The following is a 23,415-nucleotide window of genomic DNA, read 5'->3' as shown; positions in this document are numbered from 1 at the left end:
AAGAGATATCCTCTTTTGTATTCACATTACGATATTTGCGTTGTACTCTTAATTATTATTTTTAAAATTAATTATTTTATAAATAATTTACTCTTAATTGTTAATGTAAAAACCTCTTTTGTCTTTAAAAACGTTATGTTCAAAACATTTTTTGTGTACATATTTTAATATATTTCTTATTCACCTTAATTTAAATTTCTATAAAAATTAAGAAAATGCAAACACACTTGCGCCGGTTTGTTCGCGAGTGTGTTAGCTAGTAATTTAATAATTTTTTTATTTATGATTTTATAATTATATAATTTATAATTTCATACTTTTATAATTATATAATTTATAATTACATATTTATATTTATAAAATTACATAATTTTCTCATTTTCTAGTTTTAAAATTTTATATTCTTTTAATATATAATTTTAATTAAATTTAATTTCATAATTTTAATTAAATTAAAATTTAAAACAAATAAATACAATAAATTTGTGAAAGGGATCTCGTAATCATTCTCTTGTATCAAAATATTATATGAAAATAAATTTTAAAAGAGACCTCTCAATTATTCATTTTCACCAAAATAATATTTACACTGTACAATAATGATCTTGTCAGAAACAAATATTTAATTGCATGAAAAAAAATTGTTTTAAAGTTTTGATGGCTCAAAAGTTTATAATTTTGAGAGAAAATCAATTGAAAATTTTCAAATTTGAGAAAAGACTCGAAACATGATGAAACCAATATTAAAGATAGGATCTACAAACAATATTCACTAACATAACAAAAATTATGTCTAAAAAACCATTATAGAACACCTAATCTAATAGAGGGGAAACCAAGCTTTCGACATAATCCAAAGGATAGATCCAACGTAAGTTGTGAACCATCTTTTTGGAAGTCATTGTCTTATCTCTCAGATTATAAACTATTGTTTGCTTCACACAACCTTGAAAGGAACCGTGAATGATCACGATGTCACGATCATTCTCAATCAGGCACAGAGGTAGAAAATTGCTATAACTGCAAGAAAAATGTTGATTTTCTAAGGTCCATAGGTAATAATCATAACCGAAATTCGTAGGTGATCGTATGGTATTAAATCCAATATCTCGAAGAGATACATTCAGCAAGAGAGTCCAAGATTGTTGATTCCCAAACTCCTTCATCTGCCATATACTTAGACGTTTTTTCTTACGATTATGAAGAAAAAGACTTAAACAACCACTCAAAACTCCTATAAGTGGAGCTTCATTGCAATGGAGTTTTCCAACACGAAAGCAAAAATCTCCTACAGACACCCCATTAAGTTTGGGGGGAAGCAATATCTGTTTGTATATCTCAGTCTCAAGATCAAGCGAAACTATCACCACTTCATCAAATGAAATATAACTGCCATCTTCGTCATAGATGTTACAATATGGTGACCCTAACCAGTTAAGAGTGTTGTTTAGGTATATTCCATTACCTTTCATTGCAGTAGGATCAACGGGAAAATCTTGAATGTCTTTCCAACCTATCTTGTCATTCAGGTTGCAAATTACTGATCTAAAAGGATGAGTATCACCTTCGAAATCCATCATATGGCCAAATATTGCAACCACTTTGTAGGAATGCCTTGAATTATCATAGCCAAACCCCACCATAACAACATTTTCTTTCTCATGAAGTTTTAATGAAAGTTGTTCGGAATGTGGAGGATATGGATTTTGAATTAGTGCTTTTGTAGCAGGGTTCCATAAGTAAAGTATGTCGGGTAGCATTCGGTTCCATTTAGTCAAACAGACCAAGCCATTGCATGAACCAATAACCTTATACATCTCCCTCTGAGGCTTAGATCCATTGATAATATCAGCATTAAACAAGGGTGTTGAATCTTCCAACAAAGAACTTATAGGTAAGGGAATCAGAAAGCCCGAAGTTTTACCTTCGCTTAAGTAACTTAACAAGAAATGAGTCCTTTTGCGTGAATTTTCAAGATGCATTCTCAGAAAACGAGCATCCAAGATGATAGATTGAAAGTACTTGCTCACGCACATGAATCGCTTAAGAGATTTCACCGGAAGTCTTGATAAAATTTCCAGCAACGCATCTTCACACAACATATTTTTTAACCTGAAAGTAAAAATTAATATGATACATCACTCACAATTTATAACATAGAAATCTTTTAGCAAATTTTACATCTTTGTTTCCATTATCACAATTTGAATTTTTGGAAAATATTAACTATATCTACAACTATCTTAGTCTCGGTCCTTGGAATTTTATAATTATTTCCTCTAATTAAAATAAAATTTTAATAAACAAATGTGTTTGATGAATTATCACTATCTTAGAAACTTTGGTAGACATTGAAGGAATATTTTGACCTAAACGTAATTGATTTGATATCATCAAAATTAAAATCTAGATAATCTGGGAAAGGAACTCTTCTACGAATGAACTTTTCTCCACAAAATCAATCTAAAGCTAAGTCATAATGCTTTTGACCCTTCAAACAACAATCATATATATCTAATCACATAATAATTGTACAAATAAAATAATTAAAAAAGAAAAATAGAAGGTATATAGAGTATTCTAGCCTTTTACTTCTTCATGGTTTGGATTAAAGATAAAATTTAGAATGTTCTTGAAAAAAAAAAGAAAGAAAAATGTTATCAAACATATGAATCAAGAAATTACCTTTATCTTTCTTTTGCACTGCAAGAATCTTCGATGACCAACTGCGACGATTACTCAATTCTTACGAACACAGAAAGGGCTTAAGCAAATAGTAAAAAACATAAGGAAAAAAACTCAAACTATTTTTCTCATTTATATAGTATGATAATATATGTGAGGTGAAACTTCTTATATATAGAGAATCAAAACCCTAACTCTCAATAAATTTGAAAACAAATATAAGTATATTTTATCTAATCAAATATGGTTATTGTTATAACAAATTATATCATTTCAAAATCTAATTTAATCATTTATATCTTTTTTCACATAATTAACTTTTTGTAACTACGTACTTTGGTATTATTTTTCAATAAAAATATTTTTATTTTTATTCAATTAAAATAATCTTGTTATAGGATTATATATATATATATATATATATATATATATATATATATATATATATATATTAATAGTACATTTTCTATTTATAAACATAATTGAAATAATTCTTAACTAAATAATATAATCACTAAATATTCTCATGTTTTTCCTTATAAATTCATTTATTTAGTTGTTTTTCAAAAGCATATTTTGTGAATAAATTCCGGAAAAAGAAAGAGAAAATTGTGAATTTATTAATTAAATCATATTTAACCTGTTCAATTAATTTTATAAATAATTTTACGCATCTATCTAGTCATACATGGCTGTTACCTCAGTCCTATAATATTTCAAAATTTTACAACTACGTAACTATCAATAAATTGTTCACGATGGAAGATAGGGAGAGTTGATCACGAAGAACACTGTCATTTCGGATTAGAAATAGGTCGAATTAAAGCAGTTTTTTTTTTTTTTACTTGGTATTTGTTAAGAAAAAGGAAAAAAATTCATTTTTAACTTATTACGTAATGAGATTATCAGTTTAAACAGATAATGATAACTAATATTATACATTTTTATGATATATATATATATATATATATATATATATATATATATATATATATATATATTCTTTACTGAATGTAACATATATTTATTATATTTGGTTATCTTCTTAGCTTATTAATAATTTTTTTAGCTTAAAATGTTATTATAAATATATTTTTTCACAAAAAGATATATTTTATTTGTTTATAGTAATTATTGAATTTCAATATTTATATAAAAATTAATTAGAAATTATTTAAAAAGATAATATTTTATATTAAATATCTCTAAAATATTGAAAGATATTATTTTATTAAGTAATAACATATTATAATATTTTATTATATATTTCAAAAACATTATAGTATATAATTGATTACCTAATATCTTAAAAACATTATGAGATAATAATTATATATGTTTAATTATTTTCAAAAGCACAAAAATTGTTTGATATTGTTTATTCATGTTTATAACACCCTACCGATCGAAGGAAATATTTAATCAACTCTCAACAACTCTCATTCACAGTGGCAAAGGGATAGAATAAGCTGGTGGGAGCTCTGGTCTTCCAAATTTTTGAATTATATATATATATATATATATATATATATATATATATATATATATATATAAAATTCTAGATTGATTCTATACATAAAATCAGCAATATATATATATAAAGATATTTTTTTCCATATTTCATTATTTCAATTTTATCTTTAATTATTTTAAAAATTAATTATTTTATAAATAATTTATTTTTAATTGTTATTTTAAAAACCTTTTTGTTTAAATTTTTATTTTAAAATTTTTTTATACATATTTTTTTTATATTTAACAACTACTTTAAAAATTAATTATATATTTATTATTTATCTTAACTTAAACTTTTATAAAAATTAAAAAATACTTTTTATTATGTATGTTCTCTAGTGTATATATATATATATATATATATATATATATATATATATATATATATATATATATATATATATATATATATATAATTTAGCCTTTATTTATAAAATAGGTTTAATGTTTTAGTTTCATGTATTTATTTAGATTTTTTTTATAAAAAATATAATTTTCTTATGTATTATGAAGTCTAAAATTTATCAAATTTATCATAAGTTTGATGTGGTTTTTTTCTATGTTTTACGTTATTTTATTTATTTACTCTTTTGATAAATTTTCATATGATAACTAATTATGGGCTGTAAAATATCAATAGAACCTATATATGTCAAAATTCATTTGTCTAAGATAACCTTATTAGGAATATGAAATCTATGTTATATAGAATAACAAAATAATAGTTATTATATAATAATAATAATATTGAATTTAATAATAAAATATAATTAAATTAAACTTTAATAATTAATAAAAATTAATTTAACCATTTAAAAAATATATCACTTCATAATGTTTTAAAAATATTATTACTTTAATCAAATTATTCACACCATCTTTCTATTTTTCATCTCCTTTTACGCGCCTTTTGTATTCCTCCATATATACACAATCTTAATATTAAAAAAATATAAAATACATACGATAAATAAATTAAAATATTTATTCTTATAATATTTATTAATAACTCTTATTTTCTTAGTTTTAAAATTTTCATATCCATACATAATAATATATTTTTTTATCCATATTAATAGAATGAAATACAATTAAATATTATATATAAAACCATTATTTAGTTAAAACAATTACATAACTAATTATATACCATATTTGTAATATTTAATTATGTTTCATTATAATATATCTCAACAATTAAAAATAAGTTATATTAAACAATCAATTCATACAATAAAATTCTTTGAAAGATATACAACCCTAAAGAACCTAAAAAAATAAAAGACCATGTGCTACTAAAGTTTAAAGGATTAAATAGTCATTTGATACTAGTTTTGGTTAACTTTTTTTATTTGGTCTTAGTTTAGGATTTATTTTTAATTTGGTCCTAATTTTCGTAAATTTCATTCAATTAGGTCCTTTTTCTTAATTTTGTCTAAATAGTTAACAGAACAATATCCATCGTGGTTCATTACTATGACATGAAGCATTGTTGAATGACGTGATCATTATTTTATTGTGCTGCCCTTTTTAATTTTAATCAGGTAGTTTTGGGGTTACAAATTGGTGGAATTGGGTTTAGGGATTCATTAAGAACTAGGGATTTCTTTCAATTGGAGATCTGAGGAGATTGTGCATTCACTTACATCAAAGATTGTTCTTGTGCATGAAAAATTATTGCGTTTGGTGAAGATTTTTTCCTGGATGTTGTGCATCATCGCGAAGGTCAGTTTTATGGTTTAGGATTTGTGATTAATTTTTCTTATTAGTGTTTATGATTACTGTTAATGATTAGGGTTTTTGGTCGGTTTCACTTTTGCATTTGGTGGATTATTTAAATTTGTTATTTTCTTTATCGATGGTGTATTATTTGGTGAATTTCGTGACCCACAATTTTAAATTGTTTGTGTTGTCGGTTTTCGTGGTGGGTTTCATTGTCGTTTGCCGGCTTTAGATTGAGTCTTTGTTCCCCATTTAAAGATTGTTAACATTTTTCAAACTTTTTATGTTTATTGTTGTTTCCAATGTCTAACCAAAGATTTGAGGTTGTGGTCCACCACCATGGTAACTTTGCCAACGATGAGTGGTGGAAATATTTTGGTGGGAAAACTACTAATTGATCATGTGATCCTGACAGATGAAGTTATTTTGAAATATTATGGTCACTTAGGAAAATGGGATATTATAGTATAAAGGGGTTGTGCTATTGTGTTGAGAAGTTGTTACACCCCTTGGATGATGACAAGGGTTCACTTAATATGGTTCATATCGCAAGGCGTTGTGGCTAAGTGCACTTGTTTGTTGTGCATGGAGTTGATGAAGCCCAAGTAGAAGACAATATAGTTGAATCTGAATGAGGTGTGGTGAGACCTTTAGAGAGTGGTGAAAACAACCATGTTTTTTATGCAATAAAAGTTGAGATAGATGGTGAATTTGAAGTAGTAGGCATTGATATTGTAGTAAGGTTGGGTGTGGATGAACTTGTAATGAACAAAGATACTAAAGTTGGATTGTAGGATGTTAGTGAAGGTGTAGGAAATTGTAGTTGGGTGAAGGTTTAAGAAGGTTTGAACCTGAAATTGTAGTTGAGGATGTGGGTGAAGGTGTAGGAAATTCATAAGCTCAAGTTGGACTTGAGGATGTGGGTGTAGGTGTTGGAAATCCACAAGTTGAGGTTGGGTTGTAAGATATGGTTGAAGGTGATGACGAAAGGGAGACAGACACTGAGATTGATGTTCAAAGTTGGATTGATTCTGATGCAGATTCTGTTAGAGATAGTGATGGTAACCATTGGGGTTCTAATAATGAAGTGGCTAAAGGCGTAGTTGATGTACAAATAATTGTTGATTATGGTAAAGAAAAATTTGTTGAAGGTATGGTGTTCGTTGAAGTTGGTCCAAGTGAAGACAGTCATGATAGTGAAGACAGTCATGATAATAATGAAAGGGTTCCTGATGATAGTGACCATGCGAACACGATAGAGGTCTGTCTGATAATGGTTGGGAGTTAGAAGAGTTGTTTAGTTGTGAGGGTAATGACAGTGACACAGACCACGATGGGAATAACAGTTGTGGTTTTTTTAGGACAGTTTAGAAACCAAAATCTATGACTGATTACAAGTGGGAAGTGGGAACAACATTCGTGGATAAGGCACAATTTGTGAAGGGTGTAAGGACTTATGTTGTGCATGCTAGAAGGAATTTGAAATTTGAGAAAAATGACAAAGAAAGAGTGATGGTGAGATGTTTGGGGGCCCAAGGAAAGTGTGATTGGTCACTTTATTTGTTTCTGGTTTCATGTCAAACATGGCAATTAAGAAAAGTTCAAGACCATCATAGCTACAATAGAGAATTTATTATTAATTTGATGAATTCCAAATGGTTGAGTCAAACCTTAGACAACTCATTAATAGAAAATCCCAATTTAAAACTGTTGGATATACATAATAAAACAGCCAAGAAATGGAATACAAAGGTCACAATTTCTATGGCTCTTAGGGCAAAGCAACTGGCAGCAAAGGTGGTTGAAGGATCTTTTAAAGATCAGTGTAAAAGAATTTATGATTATGCTCAAGAGTTGCACTTCTATATGGGACTCCTTGCATTTCTACATTTTGGTAACGATGAACAACCCGTTCAACCATGTGGCGAGAACAATTATCGTGAACTGCACCCGCAATGACACCTACAATCTATACGAAATTACTTTTGAAAACCACACCATCCACACCTACGTCACCTGCAACCCCACCTATGTCGACTACTGGTTCTTCGTCTACGCTTGTTGTGATATACCGCACTTCATTTCAGGCCTGGACATTAAGTGGAGGTCAATCACTCCGCCATCACGCATAACCTCGTAGTCGCCCTCCAACTCTGTGTGGGTGACACCTATCTCGTCTTCCATATCATCCACTCTCTGTATGTTCCCTCCTTGCTGGTTGACTTCTTGCAAGATCCTAGGGTTTTGTTCGTTGGCGTTACGATACACTTTTACGCCCATATGCTTTTTCATCACAATGGTCTCTTCGTGAGGAAAGTGTGTAACCTTCGTACTTTGGGTTTCTAGCGCCATGTTCCGAGGTGTGATGAGTTGAGCATGATGTGCCTCCATATTTTTAGAGTGGTGATTGAGATGTCGTAGAGGGTCGAACTGACTTTTTGGGATAATATCTGACCCATCCCTAAATAGATTAATTATGTCTCCATTCATGCCTTTCTCTCCTATGGGATTGCACGCCGTTTGAGATCATACATCCCTTGGTATTTGACTTGATTGAACGCTTGGTGAGTTCTACCTTCTATTATGTTTTTTGTCATTTTTCACTACTATTTTTGTTGGGAGAGTAACATGTTTCGTTGCTATCATTTCTAACTTCACTTTTTCTTGATAATTAGCTCCTGCAATTCGTTATGAAAATTTGCAAGAAATTGTTGTCAATTATTTTGCAAAATATTTTATATAAAATATTTTTTACAACAAATTTTGTATGAAATATTTACAAATTTTATAATTTTGTACGAAATAATTATCCATGAAAGAACTACATGTCAAGTAAGATTCTTAGAAAAAATAGCAAAAAAAAGTTTTTTCTTGTAAATTTTTTTAACAAATTTGCAAGAAAAATCCCATGTAATATGAGAATTTTTAGTTGTGTATGTCACTTTTTTTATTATATAAATCTACTTAAAAACTAACAAAACAAACTACTAGAGATATTACTCAAAAGCCCGTATCTAAAATGCTTGCACGTGTTATTTTTTTTGTTTTTTTTTTGTCTTTTTTATCTCTGGAAGTTGGTGTTTGGGGAATTACCCAGTGAACCCTCGGTTTTGTTGTCTAAATATTTTTCAGAATGGAGCTAATGATCTTTTTCCCTTGATTTTTTGACTGGTGCAAACACTACATATGATTCGATTGCATTCCATCATTTTGCAAGTTATTTTCATTCTTTTAGACATATTATTGTCAAGATGCATGATTTAATTTTTTACATTGGATTTTTTTATTTTTTGTGACAATGACATGAGCTCCTCATATTATGTTCTTCGTTGAATTTGAAATTGAAAGGGAGATGCGACTAGCATATATGGCGTGACAAAATTGTTTAAATTTTAACTTATAAAAGAAAAGTTTAGGACTCCACAACAAATTATAACCTACAATTCAAGTTTTGAACATTTAATTTTGAGAACAATAATATGCAAGTGTAGGTTTGATATATGTTTTCCACCCCACCAGATTGAATTGAAATATATGTTTTCAATTATATCACAAGTTGTTATAATTGGAAGCAAGCATTATCGAATCATGAAGATGTTGTCAAAGGCGGACCAACGAAGGGACAGGGTGAGCCGTGGCCCCCGAACGTTTTTGATTTTTTTTTATTTATGTTATATGAAATTTTTTTGTTTTTAATTTTTTAAATTATGTATAAGAAATTTAATGTTTTGAAATTTTTTAAATAATAAAAGTATATATTGGGAATTGATAAGAATTAAAATAGGTATCTTTTTATTTATTTTATAAAATATAACATTTAATGCTAATAAATAATAAAGCATAAAATTAAATTTAATAAAAAATAAATAAATTTATTAAGATATTTTTTATTTTTTCTCTCACTGTTTTTTGAGTTTCTCACATATTGTATCCACTTTAAACTTTTACTTGTTTTGTTTTCTTTTGTTTATGAAGAAAAAAAAGAAAGTTGAACACAAATTCATTATTTTGTGCTCTCATTTTTGTATACTTTCTTCTATTATTGAAGAGAAAAGTAATTCTTTTTTTCTCAATTGATAGTGAAATATTAGTTTAATAATTAATATTATTTTTTATCTCATGAGCATTTGGTATATTCATTTTTATAAATATCGAAGAAAAAGCAATGCACTAAGTGTTTTTTAATAACTGGTTTTTAATTGTGACTTGATTATCATATATTTTTCTTTTATTAATTACGTATCACAATTTTTATTTAGATTATGATAAATTATCTTTTAGTATTTTTTTTAAAACATAAGTATATTGAAGAAGAAATAAAAGAATAAATTAATTATTTAAAAGTGATAAAATGGAAGCTACTGTGAGGAAGAAAATAGAAAAAATCAATCTTTGACAAAATTAGGAAGTCAATTACATCTACTTGATTGACTTTTTAATCCGTCTCGTCTTATTTTAACTCTTCTTGTTTCTACAACTATATCAGAAAGATAATTTTTTACAATAAAAATTATCAAAATAAGATTGCAAAATAAAACGGAAGATGAATTTTTTTGCTGACCATATGATTATTTACATTAAAAACAAAATATAACTAAAAATTTTAGTATTGATTCAATTATTATTAAGTGAAATAATCTTACGGATCCATACTTAAATATATAAATTTTAAGTATATTTTGGCATCCCCATAAATATCGAGCAAGTTCTTGCCACTGGATGTTGTACTCGAAAATTGTCCATTTCAATGTGAAAATGCTTAACACAACTATTATGTTAAATTTAACGAATAATGTTTTCAGAAAATCTATACTTTCATTTTTTTTATTGTTTGTTTTATTTTTATTAGACATTGATATTGTTATTGACTTTTGATCTTATTCACCTTTCAATTGTGCGTATTAATTTTAAATATTTTTAATGACATCAATATTAATATTTTGTACGTATTTTAGTTTATTTATATTAAAATTTGTACGCATTTAAATTTATAGGAGTTATTTGGGTTCCCATTTTAATTCCATAAGCATCACAAATAAATGATTTAATTAGTTTTTTTAATTGTTTGTTGATTTGTGTGGATTCATATATTTCAAGGCACTGTAGCATACCATTTGTTATCGAACAATCGGTTTCGTGTGTTTCTAGTGGTTACGTTGAAGTTGAGTTTAGGAATCTATGTTGGCAGTGGCGGATCTTGACTAAAAATGTTGTAAGGGCCAAAGTAATATAATTTTGAGATCATTATATTTGGTCATTAGTATAATGCTTTAAAAAATTGTTTCTCTATTAAACAATTTGATTATAATGTTTCAAAATATGTAAAAAAGTATAATCTATCTTGTTTTCATCAATAGTTTCCTTTTTTATCACTTTTTAATAATAAATTTATTCTTTTATTCTTTATCAATATATATTTTTTGTACATAATATTAAAAAACAATTTATCATAATTTAATAAAAAATCGAGACACATAATTATTAAAAGAAAAATATATTATAGTTAAGTCACAATTAAAAATCAATTATGAAAAAATACATCATACATTTTTTTCTATATTCATAAAAAATGAATAAACAAAAAGTTAATGAGATAAAAAATAATGTTTTCATTATCAATTGAGACAAGAGACAATAAATGAAGAGGATAAATAAGAAATGAAAGCAAAAATAATTTTGTGTCTAACTTTATTTTTTCTTAAAATACAAAATAAAAATGTATGAGATGAGAGATTATTACAATTTGTGAAAAAACTAAAAAGAAAATAAGAAGGAAAATAAAAATTATATTAATAAATATTTGGTTTAAGTACTCTTTTTATTTATGTTTCCGTTTAAAAATGTTAAGTTGATCCTCCAATCTTTTTAGTCTCAATTTGGTCCTAAATTTCTGAAAAACTAATGTAATTTAGTCTTTTACTTAAATTTCTTAAAACAGGTAGATGATTCTTTCATTAAAATTGAAACTCTTAATATGAATGATTTGCTTTGTTGATATGATTAATATAATCCTAGTGTCAATTTTTTGACAAAAATAGAAAGCAAACGAGAAATTAAGCCTAAATATTTTTATTCTTTATTATCTATTAACATTAAATACACCATTTAATTTTTATCAATTCCTAAAATATATTACCTATGTTTTAATATTATATATATATAATTAAAAAAATTCATAATTTGGAGGGGGGGCATGGGCCCTCCCTGCCCCAATAAACATCTGCCTCTGCATGTTGGGTTTCTTAAGCTCTCAATTTTTTAATATTTCTTAAATAGTTGGACTCTATTTTTTTTATTACATCATTTTGAAATAAGACATTTTTTCTAATATTTGTTTATATTATCCTTATGCACTCTAAGCTATATGTTTGAAAAAAAAAAACACCTAATGAGAATCATTAAAGGAAATTGACTAATGAATTGAGAGCTTAAGTATGATTATTGTGTTTCATGGTTTGAAAAAATAAAAACAAGTTTTTTATTCATTTTAATTTACTTAATAGCAATCTTTGTGTCTCAATTTAGGTAATACATGAGTTGCTCAAAAGGCGGTAGGAAAAAATGATAAGATGATCATTGTGTTTAATTTCAAGTTTTAGAGATCGGTAGGAAAAAATGATAAGATGATCATTGTGTTTAATTTCAAGTTTTAGAGATTGGTAGGCTAAAAGATATAGTAAGATGACAAAATGAAGTAAGTTGTTTTTGTAAAGCTATATTCAACCTATGAACTATTATAATTGAATCCTACATTAGTATTTCCTCTATCAAATTGAATTAAGTTTTCAGTTGTCAAACTTCACAACATTGTGTTCGATGATTGCATCTTTTGTAGTTGTATTGAGTATTCACTTTATGTTAACTAAGATTTCAATATGTTAACATTTTCAGCTGGGTACCAATGTTATTTTGGTAACGTTACTTGTATGTAAGGCTGGTGCTGGAGTGAATAAAATTCCTCTGTCTATCATTTTCCATTTTTGGACTTTAGATGACCAATGCTTATATATTTGACTGCTAATAAACCAAATATAAAAGTTATATATTGGTGAGTGCTAATAAACCAAATATAAAAATTTTGTGATTCAATTTTTATTTAATAAGAAGTTATATATTGGTGAATGTTGTCATATTGTTGTATTTCTTCTAATATAACCACTGCTCTAATTATTTATAGGAGTAGTTAGTAATAAACCAAATATAAAAGTTATATATTGGTGACTGACTGCTAATAAACCAAATATAAAAGTTGTGATTCAATTTTTATTTAATAAGAAATTATATATTGGTGGGTGTTGTTATGTTATTGTGTTTCTTCTAACCTAGCCATTGTTTTAATTATTTATAGGAGTAGATAGCAATGAGTTTAACGTCAACTAAATTTATATATATATATTATAAAACTAAGATAACAAGGACATGGATATTTTATATGCACGTGCAATAATATAAATTATAGTAATGAGTTTCTTCTAATATGTTTTGTTATATTTTCCATAGAAGTAATGAGCCAGATCATTTTAATATTGTTCTTTAGGTCCTGCATTATTTAGCTTTTTGCATCAACTTTATATCACATGGGAAGGAGAATTTCTCATATGGGCTAGAATCATTATGTGTTTGTGATTTGGTTCAATCCATCTTGAAATGGGTGGACAAAAAATTCAATTTTGTTTATCTGATCCACTTTTGCTCTGATTCCATCCATTTAAAAATTATTTTATTAAAAAATCAATCCATTTATAATTTATTTTATTAGATTAGATTTCAATCTAATCTACATTTTACATATTTTATGGATTAGATATCAATTCTCTAAATCTAGATTTTCAAATATGGATAATCCAAAAAATTCAATACAAATTTTCAATTTAAATTTTAAGTTGGGTTAGGTTAAAGGTTGAGGTGGACTATGCTAAATTCAGACTCAGACGAGTCGTGCCCGACGACCTGTACAGATTGGGTAGGCCCGACGACCCTGAAGGGTCGGGTAGGCCCTACGACCTGGACGAGCTTGAAGAACTGAATGGGCTCGACGACCAGCACGGGCTGGGTGGGCCCAACAACCCGAACAAGTTGGGAGGGCCCGAAAACCCAAACATTTTAGGTCGACCTGATGACTCGAACGAGTCGTGCCCGATGACCTATATCGATTGGGCAAGCCTAACGACATAATGGTATGGCGGGTTCGACGACCCGGACGAACTCGACGACTCAGACGGACACGACGACCCAGATAGGCTGAATCAACCCAACAACTCGGACTGGTCGTGCTCGACGACGTGTACGAACTGAGCAGGTCCAACGACCCTGACAAGTTAAGCGGGCTCGACGACCTGATTTTGTCAGGTCGAGCCGACACTTCGACCTGACTATGTCAGGCTGACACGATGAGCTAGACAGACAGGATCGGCCTGACAACCTAGACAGGTCGGCTCAACCTAGTCTAACATCTTTGACGCGTCTTAGACTTGTCAACCTTGAGCTGACGACGAAAAGTTTAATAATATATTTTTAAAAAGAATATTTTTTATGTTTAAGAAGAAAGCCCATAGGCTGACCTTGACCCATAAGACATTGTGTGGTTTTTGGCCTTGTGGTCTTCTCTAATGGGATTTTTTTGCCATGTGGGCTTTTTTGACCCTAGCCCACGTGGGTTAGGGTTTGGCCCTGCAAGCTGGTGTCGGTCCTTAGAACACAAGTTTTAGAAAATTCAATTTAAATTTCTTCTATAAAAAATGGAGTTTGGATTTTTAACTTAATCCAAATATTTGAATTGGATTTAAATCTTAATATCCAAATATTTGGATCTGGATTTTAACAAAATTCAAACTAGATTTTATGAGAAAATGGATTTGGATCGAAAATCTAATCTAATTATTTGGATATAAAATATATGTGGATTGCATCATTAAAAATCCAATCCATGACCACCCTATGTAAAATATGGAAGCACAATAAGTATATTGAATGCATGGAACATTCCATTTGTTAAAATCCATGATAATGTTACATTGATATGAATTGATTTATTCAGATGAATACAAAACCTCAGGCAAGTTAGTAGATAATTTGTTGTCCTTGGTTTATCCGACTGTCTCTATTTCCTTGTTCTTATTAGGTTGGAATCAAGCGATCTCAAGAGCCTTCAGCCTTCTTTCTCCTTGAATCCTCTCCTCATCATGGACTCTGATCCACCGTCAGGAGTGGGGTACCTGCAAGCACTCTGATGCTTAAGTCAGAAATAATCCAATATTCTCTATGTACTATATGAGTTCAAGATTAGATACCCCTGTCAGTCATTGAATCATCTCTTATATTATTTGGCATCACCCTCGACTTTATTACCTAAAGGGCGGTTTTCTTCTTTCATTAAGCACTAAGGAATCTAATGAATGTCGTAACTGCCTCAGACCTTAACGGTAACATTTCCAAATTCCCATTGATGTTGAGCCTTTGAATTCCTGGACCTGTATGTTATCCCTGCCATCACTGAAAGATATGCCCCTCTGCGCTGCCAGTCCATGATGTACCAGGCCCCTTAGGCCGAGATGTACCTGGCCCTTTAGGCCAAGATGTGTCTGCTACCTTGTTGGGCCATGGAATGCACATTGCCCATAGTGGCCGAGGTGTACATGGATACTTACGTGAATGATATAAGGAATTTCTTTAAATTAAAGAATTTTTCTAAAACTTAAACGTGATTTCTTTGTGACTTAATCTTCCTTAATTGGAGAGATAATTTTCGTTTAAGGGGTATAATTTAATTTTAATGATATATTGTTAGAGTTCAAAGTTGGTATTTATCTCTTTTTTACTTAACATTAAATTAATGTTTTAAATACAGTTTTATTGCCCATTGAGTGTTTAATTCTTAATTTGAGTTGTTACTACAAATTCTTATATTACATGAGATTTTTTTTCAAATTTGTTAAAAAAATTTGTAAGAAAAGATTTTTTTTTCTGTCATTTTTCTAAGATTTTTAATTGGTAAGTAATTCTTTCGTGGATAATTATTTCCTACAAAATTATAAAATTTGCAAGTATTTTTTACAAAATTTATTGCGAAAAGTGTTTTATACAAAATATATAAGTATTTTTAACGAAAAAAAATTTAAAATAAAATTAACAAGAAATATAAATTTTTTTTAGTAGTGAATGACTATTATGTGCATGAATTATCAAGTTTCAATTAAATGATTTCATAGGAGATAAAGTTATGTTTATCTCTCAAACTCAAGTTAGAGACTCTTGTATGAGCTAAACAATGATGAACAAGCGTAATCATTACATTATGTTTCACCAGTTAAATATTATTTGAATGATAAGTCTGAGAGTATAAGAAAAAGAAAAGACAATGGAAGCACCATCAAACATTTCCCATGTCTCACAAATACATCTTTAACCTTGTTTTCAACTTTTAATTAGACAAGACATGATATTCTTGCTCCCAATTATAATTTATTATTTTATTTATTTTGCATTTTATTGACAATTAGTGGGCTAACCGAAGCTAATTTAATGGAAAATTTTGAACAAAAAACTTGGACTTTAGTGTGTGCAAAGAGAATACAAGGAAAATATGACCCAAACATCACACTTGATATACTGAATTTTGAGGGGAATGTTTTTGAGTCTTACCGTGATTCTTAACAGTTAAGTAATTTTTTTCATTTGAAGCTTATCTTGGAAAAGTATAAAATTGTCTTCCTCTTAACTATTCTTCATCTCCTAAGTTTTCTCATATTTTTTCTTTATTTTCTCCTTATCATTTTCGCCGTTGTCTTTTTATGTTACCTTGTTGAAGTTTCTTCGCTCTTATTCTACTAATAAATCCAAATCCTTAGACAAAGTAAATTCTACGAATAGTTCAAGTTAATTCATAAGTAAATATTTATCATTGAGTAAACACATACTTCAAATAAACCCAAAATCATACTAAAATATAAATATAGCATTGTTTATGTACACCGATTTTACAATCTGCCCAACACATATTTCACACATCTTAAAAATAAAAACATTGTATAAATGTTGTTATTATTACCTCTCTTTACTTAAAATAAAATATGCCTATTAAAAAATCTCCTTTTGACTCTTTTGTAATCCAAAACAATACATATAAGCTCTCAAAAATTAAACTTACACGACAGCATATTCTCCTAACAAACTCAAAGAGAAGAAAAAAAGAAATTAAACCTAGGTAATGAATTATTTACTTACCAAACTCAAAACTATTGGGTTAACTTAGATAGTTATCCTTATAGATCTTTGAAAAAATAGTCGTTATTCAAAGGAACAAAAAGAAGAAGAGCTTTAAAACTTCAAAATTTTAGTTTTGATGATGTCTAAGAAAGAATAATCACATGTAGTGTCATAGTTAAAGTCAAATGTGTGTTTGAGTCTAGAGATGTTGTGAGCCAAGTTAGATGTCTTAATACCATATTAATTACAACAAGATTGATTAGAAGTATCCTTGGAGCGAAAAGAATACTAAACTCTTATAAAACTGTCACATTAATCAATTAGAGCTACTAATGTAATCAATTGTGTAAGTCTGCTCAATGGACATTGAATTCAATATTGAATTAATCAATTACATTAAAATGGTGTAATCTATTAATTGCGACAAGAAAATAGTGTTAAGAGCTCAATGCCTCTCTAAATTGAATGAACCCAATTTTCATAATTCTGAAAGAGCAGAAAGATATTAGAGAGTTCTTGAAGCGTTCTTGAGTGAGCATTGATCAATTTCAACTACTTCATCAAGATTTTGTTCAAAGATTGATTGGTGGGATGATGTTCTTGCTTGGCTTAGGATGATAATGTAAATTCGGCTTGATTTACAGGTGTATTCGTTCCTTAGCTTTTGTTATTGATTTACAATTTTGTATCACTGTGTAGGTGATGATGTTCTTGATGCAATTTTGTGTAGCATTGCATAAGGAAGTCATTCTTGATAGGGTTATCAAGATCTTGATATCTTAGGGTTTAGAATTATTGAGGAATACTTGTAATTCTTGTAAAACTCTTTGATATAGTGGAAACCTTCTAGCTCGGGTTGCTAGAAGAAGACTGGATGTAGATTCGTGTAGAATCAAACCAGTATAAAATCCATTGTCTCCTATTTCTTTTCTTATCTTCTTTACAAGCATTCAAAGATTAAAGGGTCATAAACTGAGCATCACATTAATTCCTCTTTTTAACATAATTAAAAGAAAAAAACTAAAATGAAAATTGAAATACATTTTTATTAACTAAAAATAGTTTATAATGAAATTAAAAAAAAAATAAGTTGGCTAAATTATAATTAAAAATATCAATACATTAATTATGTATAAACCAATCTTATAGAACGAAGGAACTTTGTTTCATTTTTTTATATTTTAATTTCATCAAAGTATGTTGTAGAAACAGATATAATAGTATGAATTAAATTAGATTAGAGACATTTTTTAAAAGGTATGTACGTGTTAATTGAATGTGTGTTTTATTTATTTTTATTTGAGCGACTTAATCCTCCTTAATTGGGAGAGACAATTTTTGTTTAAGGGTATATTATTATCATTTTCAAAATATTACATGTATTAGTTCTGCACTTACATTTCCTGAATAGGATTGCACAGTTATTTGGTTCAGTTATTAAATGCATTATGCTCTATAATCTTCCTTCAGCTTTAACACTGCACAAGCAATTAATAGTTACCTTTTGAGCTCATTTATTTTCTCAATCCCCTGGTGTATCTGTGTGGAATGCATTGGTGTTTGAATGTGTGATGATTTTTGGTTTATGCCACAACGGTGGATCCAAAGAAAGGGAATGTGGGAATTGATGCCCCTATATTGTGGGTGCTAATATCTTAGGACTCTATTTTTCTGTTGTAGGAATTAGGGTTTGACTTTCTCTGGTGTTATAGAGATGAAAAATACACCTAAACACATCATTACTCTATTTAACACGAAAATAATTTTTTAAAATAAAAATAATCAAAAAATAAATAAAATTACAAAAAATGCGAAACTTATACCTATAAAACTATAAAATCATTAGGTTAAAAAATTATAAAACTATAAAATTAATAGAAAATTATAAAACTACAAAATTATGAAACTATAAATTAAAAAAATTAAAAAATATAAAATTAGATAAATTAAAAAAATAGATAATTATAAAACTATAAAATTAAAAAAATCCTAATATTATGAAATATAATTTAATAACTTTATTATTTATAATTTAATAATTATATGCTTTGTAATTTCATACTTTTATAATTATATGATTTATAATTATATTATATTATTTAGAATTATATAATTTTATATTTATATGATCACATAATTTTATAATTTTATAATTTTATAATTTTTTTAAGACATATTACAAATTGTTTTCAGATGTCGATCTCCTCTAAAATATCAGTTTTTACGCGTTACTCACCTGTGAGTTAGTATTACATTTTTTTAATTTATATTTTATAATTTTATAGTTATATATATTTTAGAATTTTAATTAAATTTTGAAATAATTAAGTACAATACATCTTTAAAGGAGATTTCGTCATCCTTCACTTGTATCAAAATATTATGTAACATTGCAAGATAACGTTCTTATCCCATAAGTAAAAGAAATATCTAATTGCATAAAAAAAAAAAGTTGTTCTAAAATTTTTCAAGACATGATGAAACCAAAATTAAAGATACGATCTACATACAATATTCATTGACATAAAAAAAATTAAAAAATGCCTAAGAAATATAGAACACCTACTCTAATGTAGGGGAAACCAAGCTTTCGACATAATCAAAAGGATAGATCCACTGTAAGTTGTCAGCCATCTTTTTGGAAGTCACTGTCTTATCTTTCAGATTATAAACTATTGTTTCCTTAACAAAACCTTGAAAGGCACAGTGAATGATCACGATGTCACGATCATTCTCAATCATGCACAGAGGTAGCAAATTGCTATAATAATTATAAGAAAAATGTTGATTTCCTAATGTTGAAATCCTCCATAGGTAATATTCGTGATAGGATTTCGTAGGAAATCGAATGGTTTGAAGTCCAAGATCTTGAAGAGATGCGTTCAACAATAGAGTCCAAGATTGTTGATTCCCAAACTCCTTCATCTCCCAAACTCCATTATTGCAATTGCGTCATTTTTCTTGTCTTCAATGATTATTTATTACTTAAATTTAACTTGCTCAGGAAACGAAGTCGATTAGAACAATGCTCCTCACGTCACAAGTGAATTGCTTATTATCCCTTGTCTCAAGTGCAAACTATAAAATTACAAAACTTCACCTCACTCAAGATTCTAGAGTTTAGCCCTTTTACAATATAAATTTGAATTGAATCTAGTGTGTCTATAGCAGATGTCGAATCACCGCAACAAGAAACAACAACTAGTCGATTATTTCAAAAGTTCCTTAAAAAAATGTCCAAAATTTCTCACCTTTTATATTCCAAACTCTATCCCACCACAGAGAAATTTTTTCAAACACCATGAGTGCAAGTTCTTATGGTTTCCCCATTCCATCATCGCTTTTGCCAAGCGATGCATCTCCCGAGTGGAACAACAAAGCAGATAATGCATGGCAACTAACGGCGGCAACCTTGGTGGGCCTTCAGAGTGTTCCTGGGCTTGTCATCCTGTACGGCAGCATGGTTAAGAGAAAATGGGCTGTGAACTCAGCCTTCATGGCCCTGTACGCCTTTGCTTGCGTGCTCATTTGTTGGGTTTCATGGGCCCATGGCATGGCATTTGGAAGTGAGCTTTTGCCATTCGTGGGAAAGCCCAACCACGCTCTGAGTGGGAAGTTTCTGCTAGCGAAGTCGAGTGCTGGGTACTTTCCAATGGCTGACTTCGTGTTCTATCAATTTGCTTTTGCCGCAATCACTGTTGTGTTGCTTGCAGGGTCTTTGCTGGGGAGAATGAACTTCTATGCGTGGATGTTGTTTGTTCCTTTGTGGCTCACGTTCTCTTACACTGTTGGTGCATTCAGCATATGGGGCAAAAATGGCTTCCTCCAGGGAAAAATAATCGATTATGCTGGTGGCTTCGTCATTCATTTGTCTTCTGGCATTGCAGGTTTCACAGCTGCTTATTGGGTACATTCAATTTCTAACCCTTCATCTTTATCAACACTATCACTTTCACAAGTCTAGAAAAACTTGCTACTTAACAAGTGTGGATGAATGGCAGGTTGGTCCAAGAATTTCATACGACAGGCAAAACTTTCCACCAAACAACATAATTCACGTGCTGGGAGGTGCAGGGTTTTTGTGGATGGGTTGGACAGGTTTTAACGGTGGAGCTACTTTCCAAGTGGGAGAAATTGCATCGTTGGCCATCTTCAACACCCATCTATGTACTGCAACAAGCCTACTGGTTTGGCTTACATTGGACATGATGGTATATACCAAGAGCTCGGTCATAGGAGCCGTACAGGGAATGATCACTGGCCTCGTTTGCATCACACCAGGTGCAGGTAGTATATTGATCAATGATGATGCTCACTCAAACCGATCAAAAGTTAGTTGTGTTATTTCATGTAAAAACATCCTCTTTAACCTTGTTTTTTTTACCTATGTTTGTGAAAAGGCTTGGTGGATTCATGGGCAGCAGTGTTGATGGGAGCTTTGTCTGGTTCCATTCCATGGTACACTATGATGGTGTTACACAAAAAATCAGCATTCTTTCAGAGTGTGGATGATACATTAGGAGTCTTTCACACTCATGCTGTGGCTGGTGTTCTTGGGGGCCTTCTTTCTGGCGTGTTTGCCAAACCCGGGCTTCTAAGAATATTGTATAGCGATGATCAGTATGGTCCAGGCTTAATCTATAGCTTCTCTAAGGGGGAATCAGTGGGTGAAGGGATGAGGCAAATATGGTACCAGTTAGTTGGAGCAGGGTTTATTATTGTTTGGAATGTGGTTGTTACTAGCCTGGTTTGTGTTCTTATAAGCCACATTGTGGATCTTAGGATGCAAGAAGAGGAGCTTGAGGTTGGTGATGATGCTGCTCATGGGGAAGAAGCATACGCATTGTGGGGTGATGGAGAGAGAATGAGAGTCCCTCTTCGTCTCCATATAAGTCCAACCATTCCTTCTCTGTGCCGGCGAAGGTTTTCTATTCCTCTCACCAGGAATGAAGAAGAGTAGATGTTGCATTATACTTGGATTCTGGTATCTGTTGTAAGTTCATTAAATGGAATGAAGCTATTTTTGCAAGTATGATTCACTTGTTTTTGTAAAAATGGCTTATGCAATTTGCATCTTTTTCGAAGATGCAGAAGAATATTGAGGTCCTGTCTTCATCATGTGAAAAGTACAAACTCAAAATTTAATAAACTTTAGACTTCACTGCCGCATAAGACAATGAAATCCACTTTCTACTTTCTTTCGTACATCGTTTTTTCCTTCTCAACATCTTCAAGGAATTTACATATATAATAGCTATGTAAACATGAAATAGATAAGTCGTTCAATGTTTTACACCACAACTTTTTAAGTTTTTATACGTTATATTCAAAAATCAACAAGTCACAAAAAAAAAAAATTATAATTGACTTTGTATATGCACGTTCTAATTTAAAATTCTTTCCACGTGAAATCCACTTCAATAATAAAACCTATTCTCAAATACTCCAATAAATATGTTGGTAATTAATATTATAATCGACAACTCTAAGTACACATTAACTTTTTAATAAATAAAAATAGTATTAAATATTCTTTTAATTGTACTAACTTTAAAAGTTGTGATTTATCTATAAATTAAATATATACCTATTTCATTCCACCACTTGTGAAAATCATATAAAATATCACTTTTTTTTATATATAGTATGTGAAGTATTTACCACGTGATAAATAAAATTTCACTATAAACTATATAATATAACATCCACGCATCCAGGTTCTGTTTATTGGAAACTGATATTTTACATCATTTTCATAAAATGCAAAAACAAAATAGGTATATTGTAACATCTACTAAAATGATATTATAAAACTCATCTTCTAATGATCGTACCTAAAGCATAACATTTATAATTATCCGACTCAAAGATAAAATAAGTAAAATTATTCGTTTTAGGCTTCCGACAAAAAGAAGATCTAAAAAAAATTACTATTAATATTTTTCTATTAATCAATTAATTATAAAATTATTTTTTAAAAAAAAGGTCTAAAAATATTTTTTACTAATGTATCTCTATTAAATTAATTATAAAATTATGTTTGAAATAAAAAAAGATCTTAAAAAATATTTTATTGCTAATATAGTTCTATTACACTAATTATAAGTTTATGTTTGAAAATAAAATTTAATTAAATTATTAATAGTGTATGTTAATTTTTATTGGTATTAAAATGATAATTAATGAGTTAAAATCTTTATTTAGTAAATTATAATTTTGTTTACGAAAAAGATAATGATTAGTTATTTTTATTTTTTTATAATTCTATTTTCTTCTTTTATCTATTTT

General features: G+C 28.9%; 2 protein-coding genes across 2 annotated transcripts; one reads left to right on the top strand and one right to left on the bottom strand.

Annotated features, from left to right (window-relative positions):
• Positions 1-815: 815 nt before the first annotated feature.
• LOC114184323 (F-box/kelch-repeat protein At3g23880-like) lies at positions 816-2,036 on the bottom strand. The gene has a single exon (XM_028071632.1). It carries the CDS (start codon positions 2,034-2,036, stop codon positions 816-818), a length of 1,221 nt encoding a protein of 406 aa, XP_027927433.1.
• An 18,153-nt stretch (positions 2,037-20,189) lies between these two features.
• LOC114186225 (ammonium transporter 3 member 3-like) lies at positions 20,190-22,228 on the top strand. Its single transcript, XM_028074265.1, has 3 exons — positions 20,190-21,034; positions 21,129-21,414; positions 21,528-22,228. The coding sequence occupies exons 1-3, from the start codon at positions 20,429-20,431 to the stop codon at positions 22,085-22,087; spliced, it is 1,452 nt and encodes a 483-aa protein (XP_027930066.1). The 5' UTR covers positions 20,190-20,428; the 3' UTR covers positions 22,088-22,228.
• Positions 22,229-23,415: the final 1,187 nt, after the last annotated feature.

The sequence above is a fragment of the Vigna unguiculata genome, chromosome 5 (genome assembly GCF_004118075.2).
Source record: "Vigna unguiculata cultivar IT97K-499-35 chromosome 5, ASM411807v1, whole genome shotgun sequence".
Lineage (NCBI taxonomy): Eukaryota > Viridiplantae > Streptophyta > Magnoliopsida > Fabales > Fabaceae > Vigna > Vigna unguiculata.
This window is presented reverse-complemented; position numbering and strand designations above follow the sequence as displayed.

Bases quoted from the DNA above. Each gene is read 5' to 3' on its own strand.
- LOC114184323 (XM_028071632.1), bottom strand. From the start codon at position 2,036: ATGTGCGTGAGCAAGTACTTTCAATCTATCATCTTGGATGCTCGTTTT.
- LOC114186225 (XM_028074265.1), top strand. From the start codon at position 20,429: ATGAGTGCAAGTTCTTATGGTTTCCCCATTCCATCATCGCTTTTGCCA. The intron at 21,035-21,128 runs GTACATTCAATT...GATGAATGGCAG, and splicing joins GTTTCACAGCTGCTTATTGG to GTTGGTCCAAGAATTTCATA. The intron at 21,415-21,527 runs GTAGTATATTGA...GTTTGTGAAAAG, and splicing joins TTGCATCACACCAGGTGCAG to GCTTGGTGGATTCATGGGCA.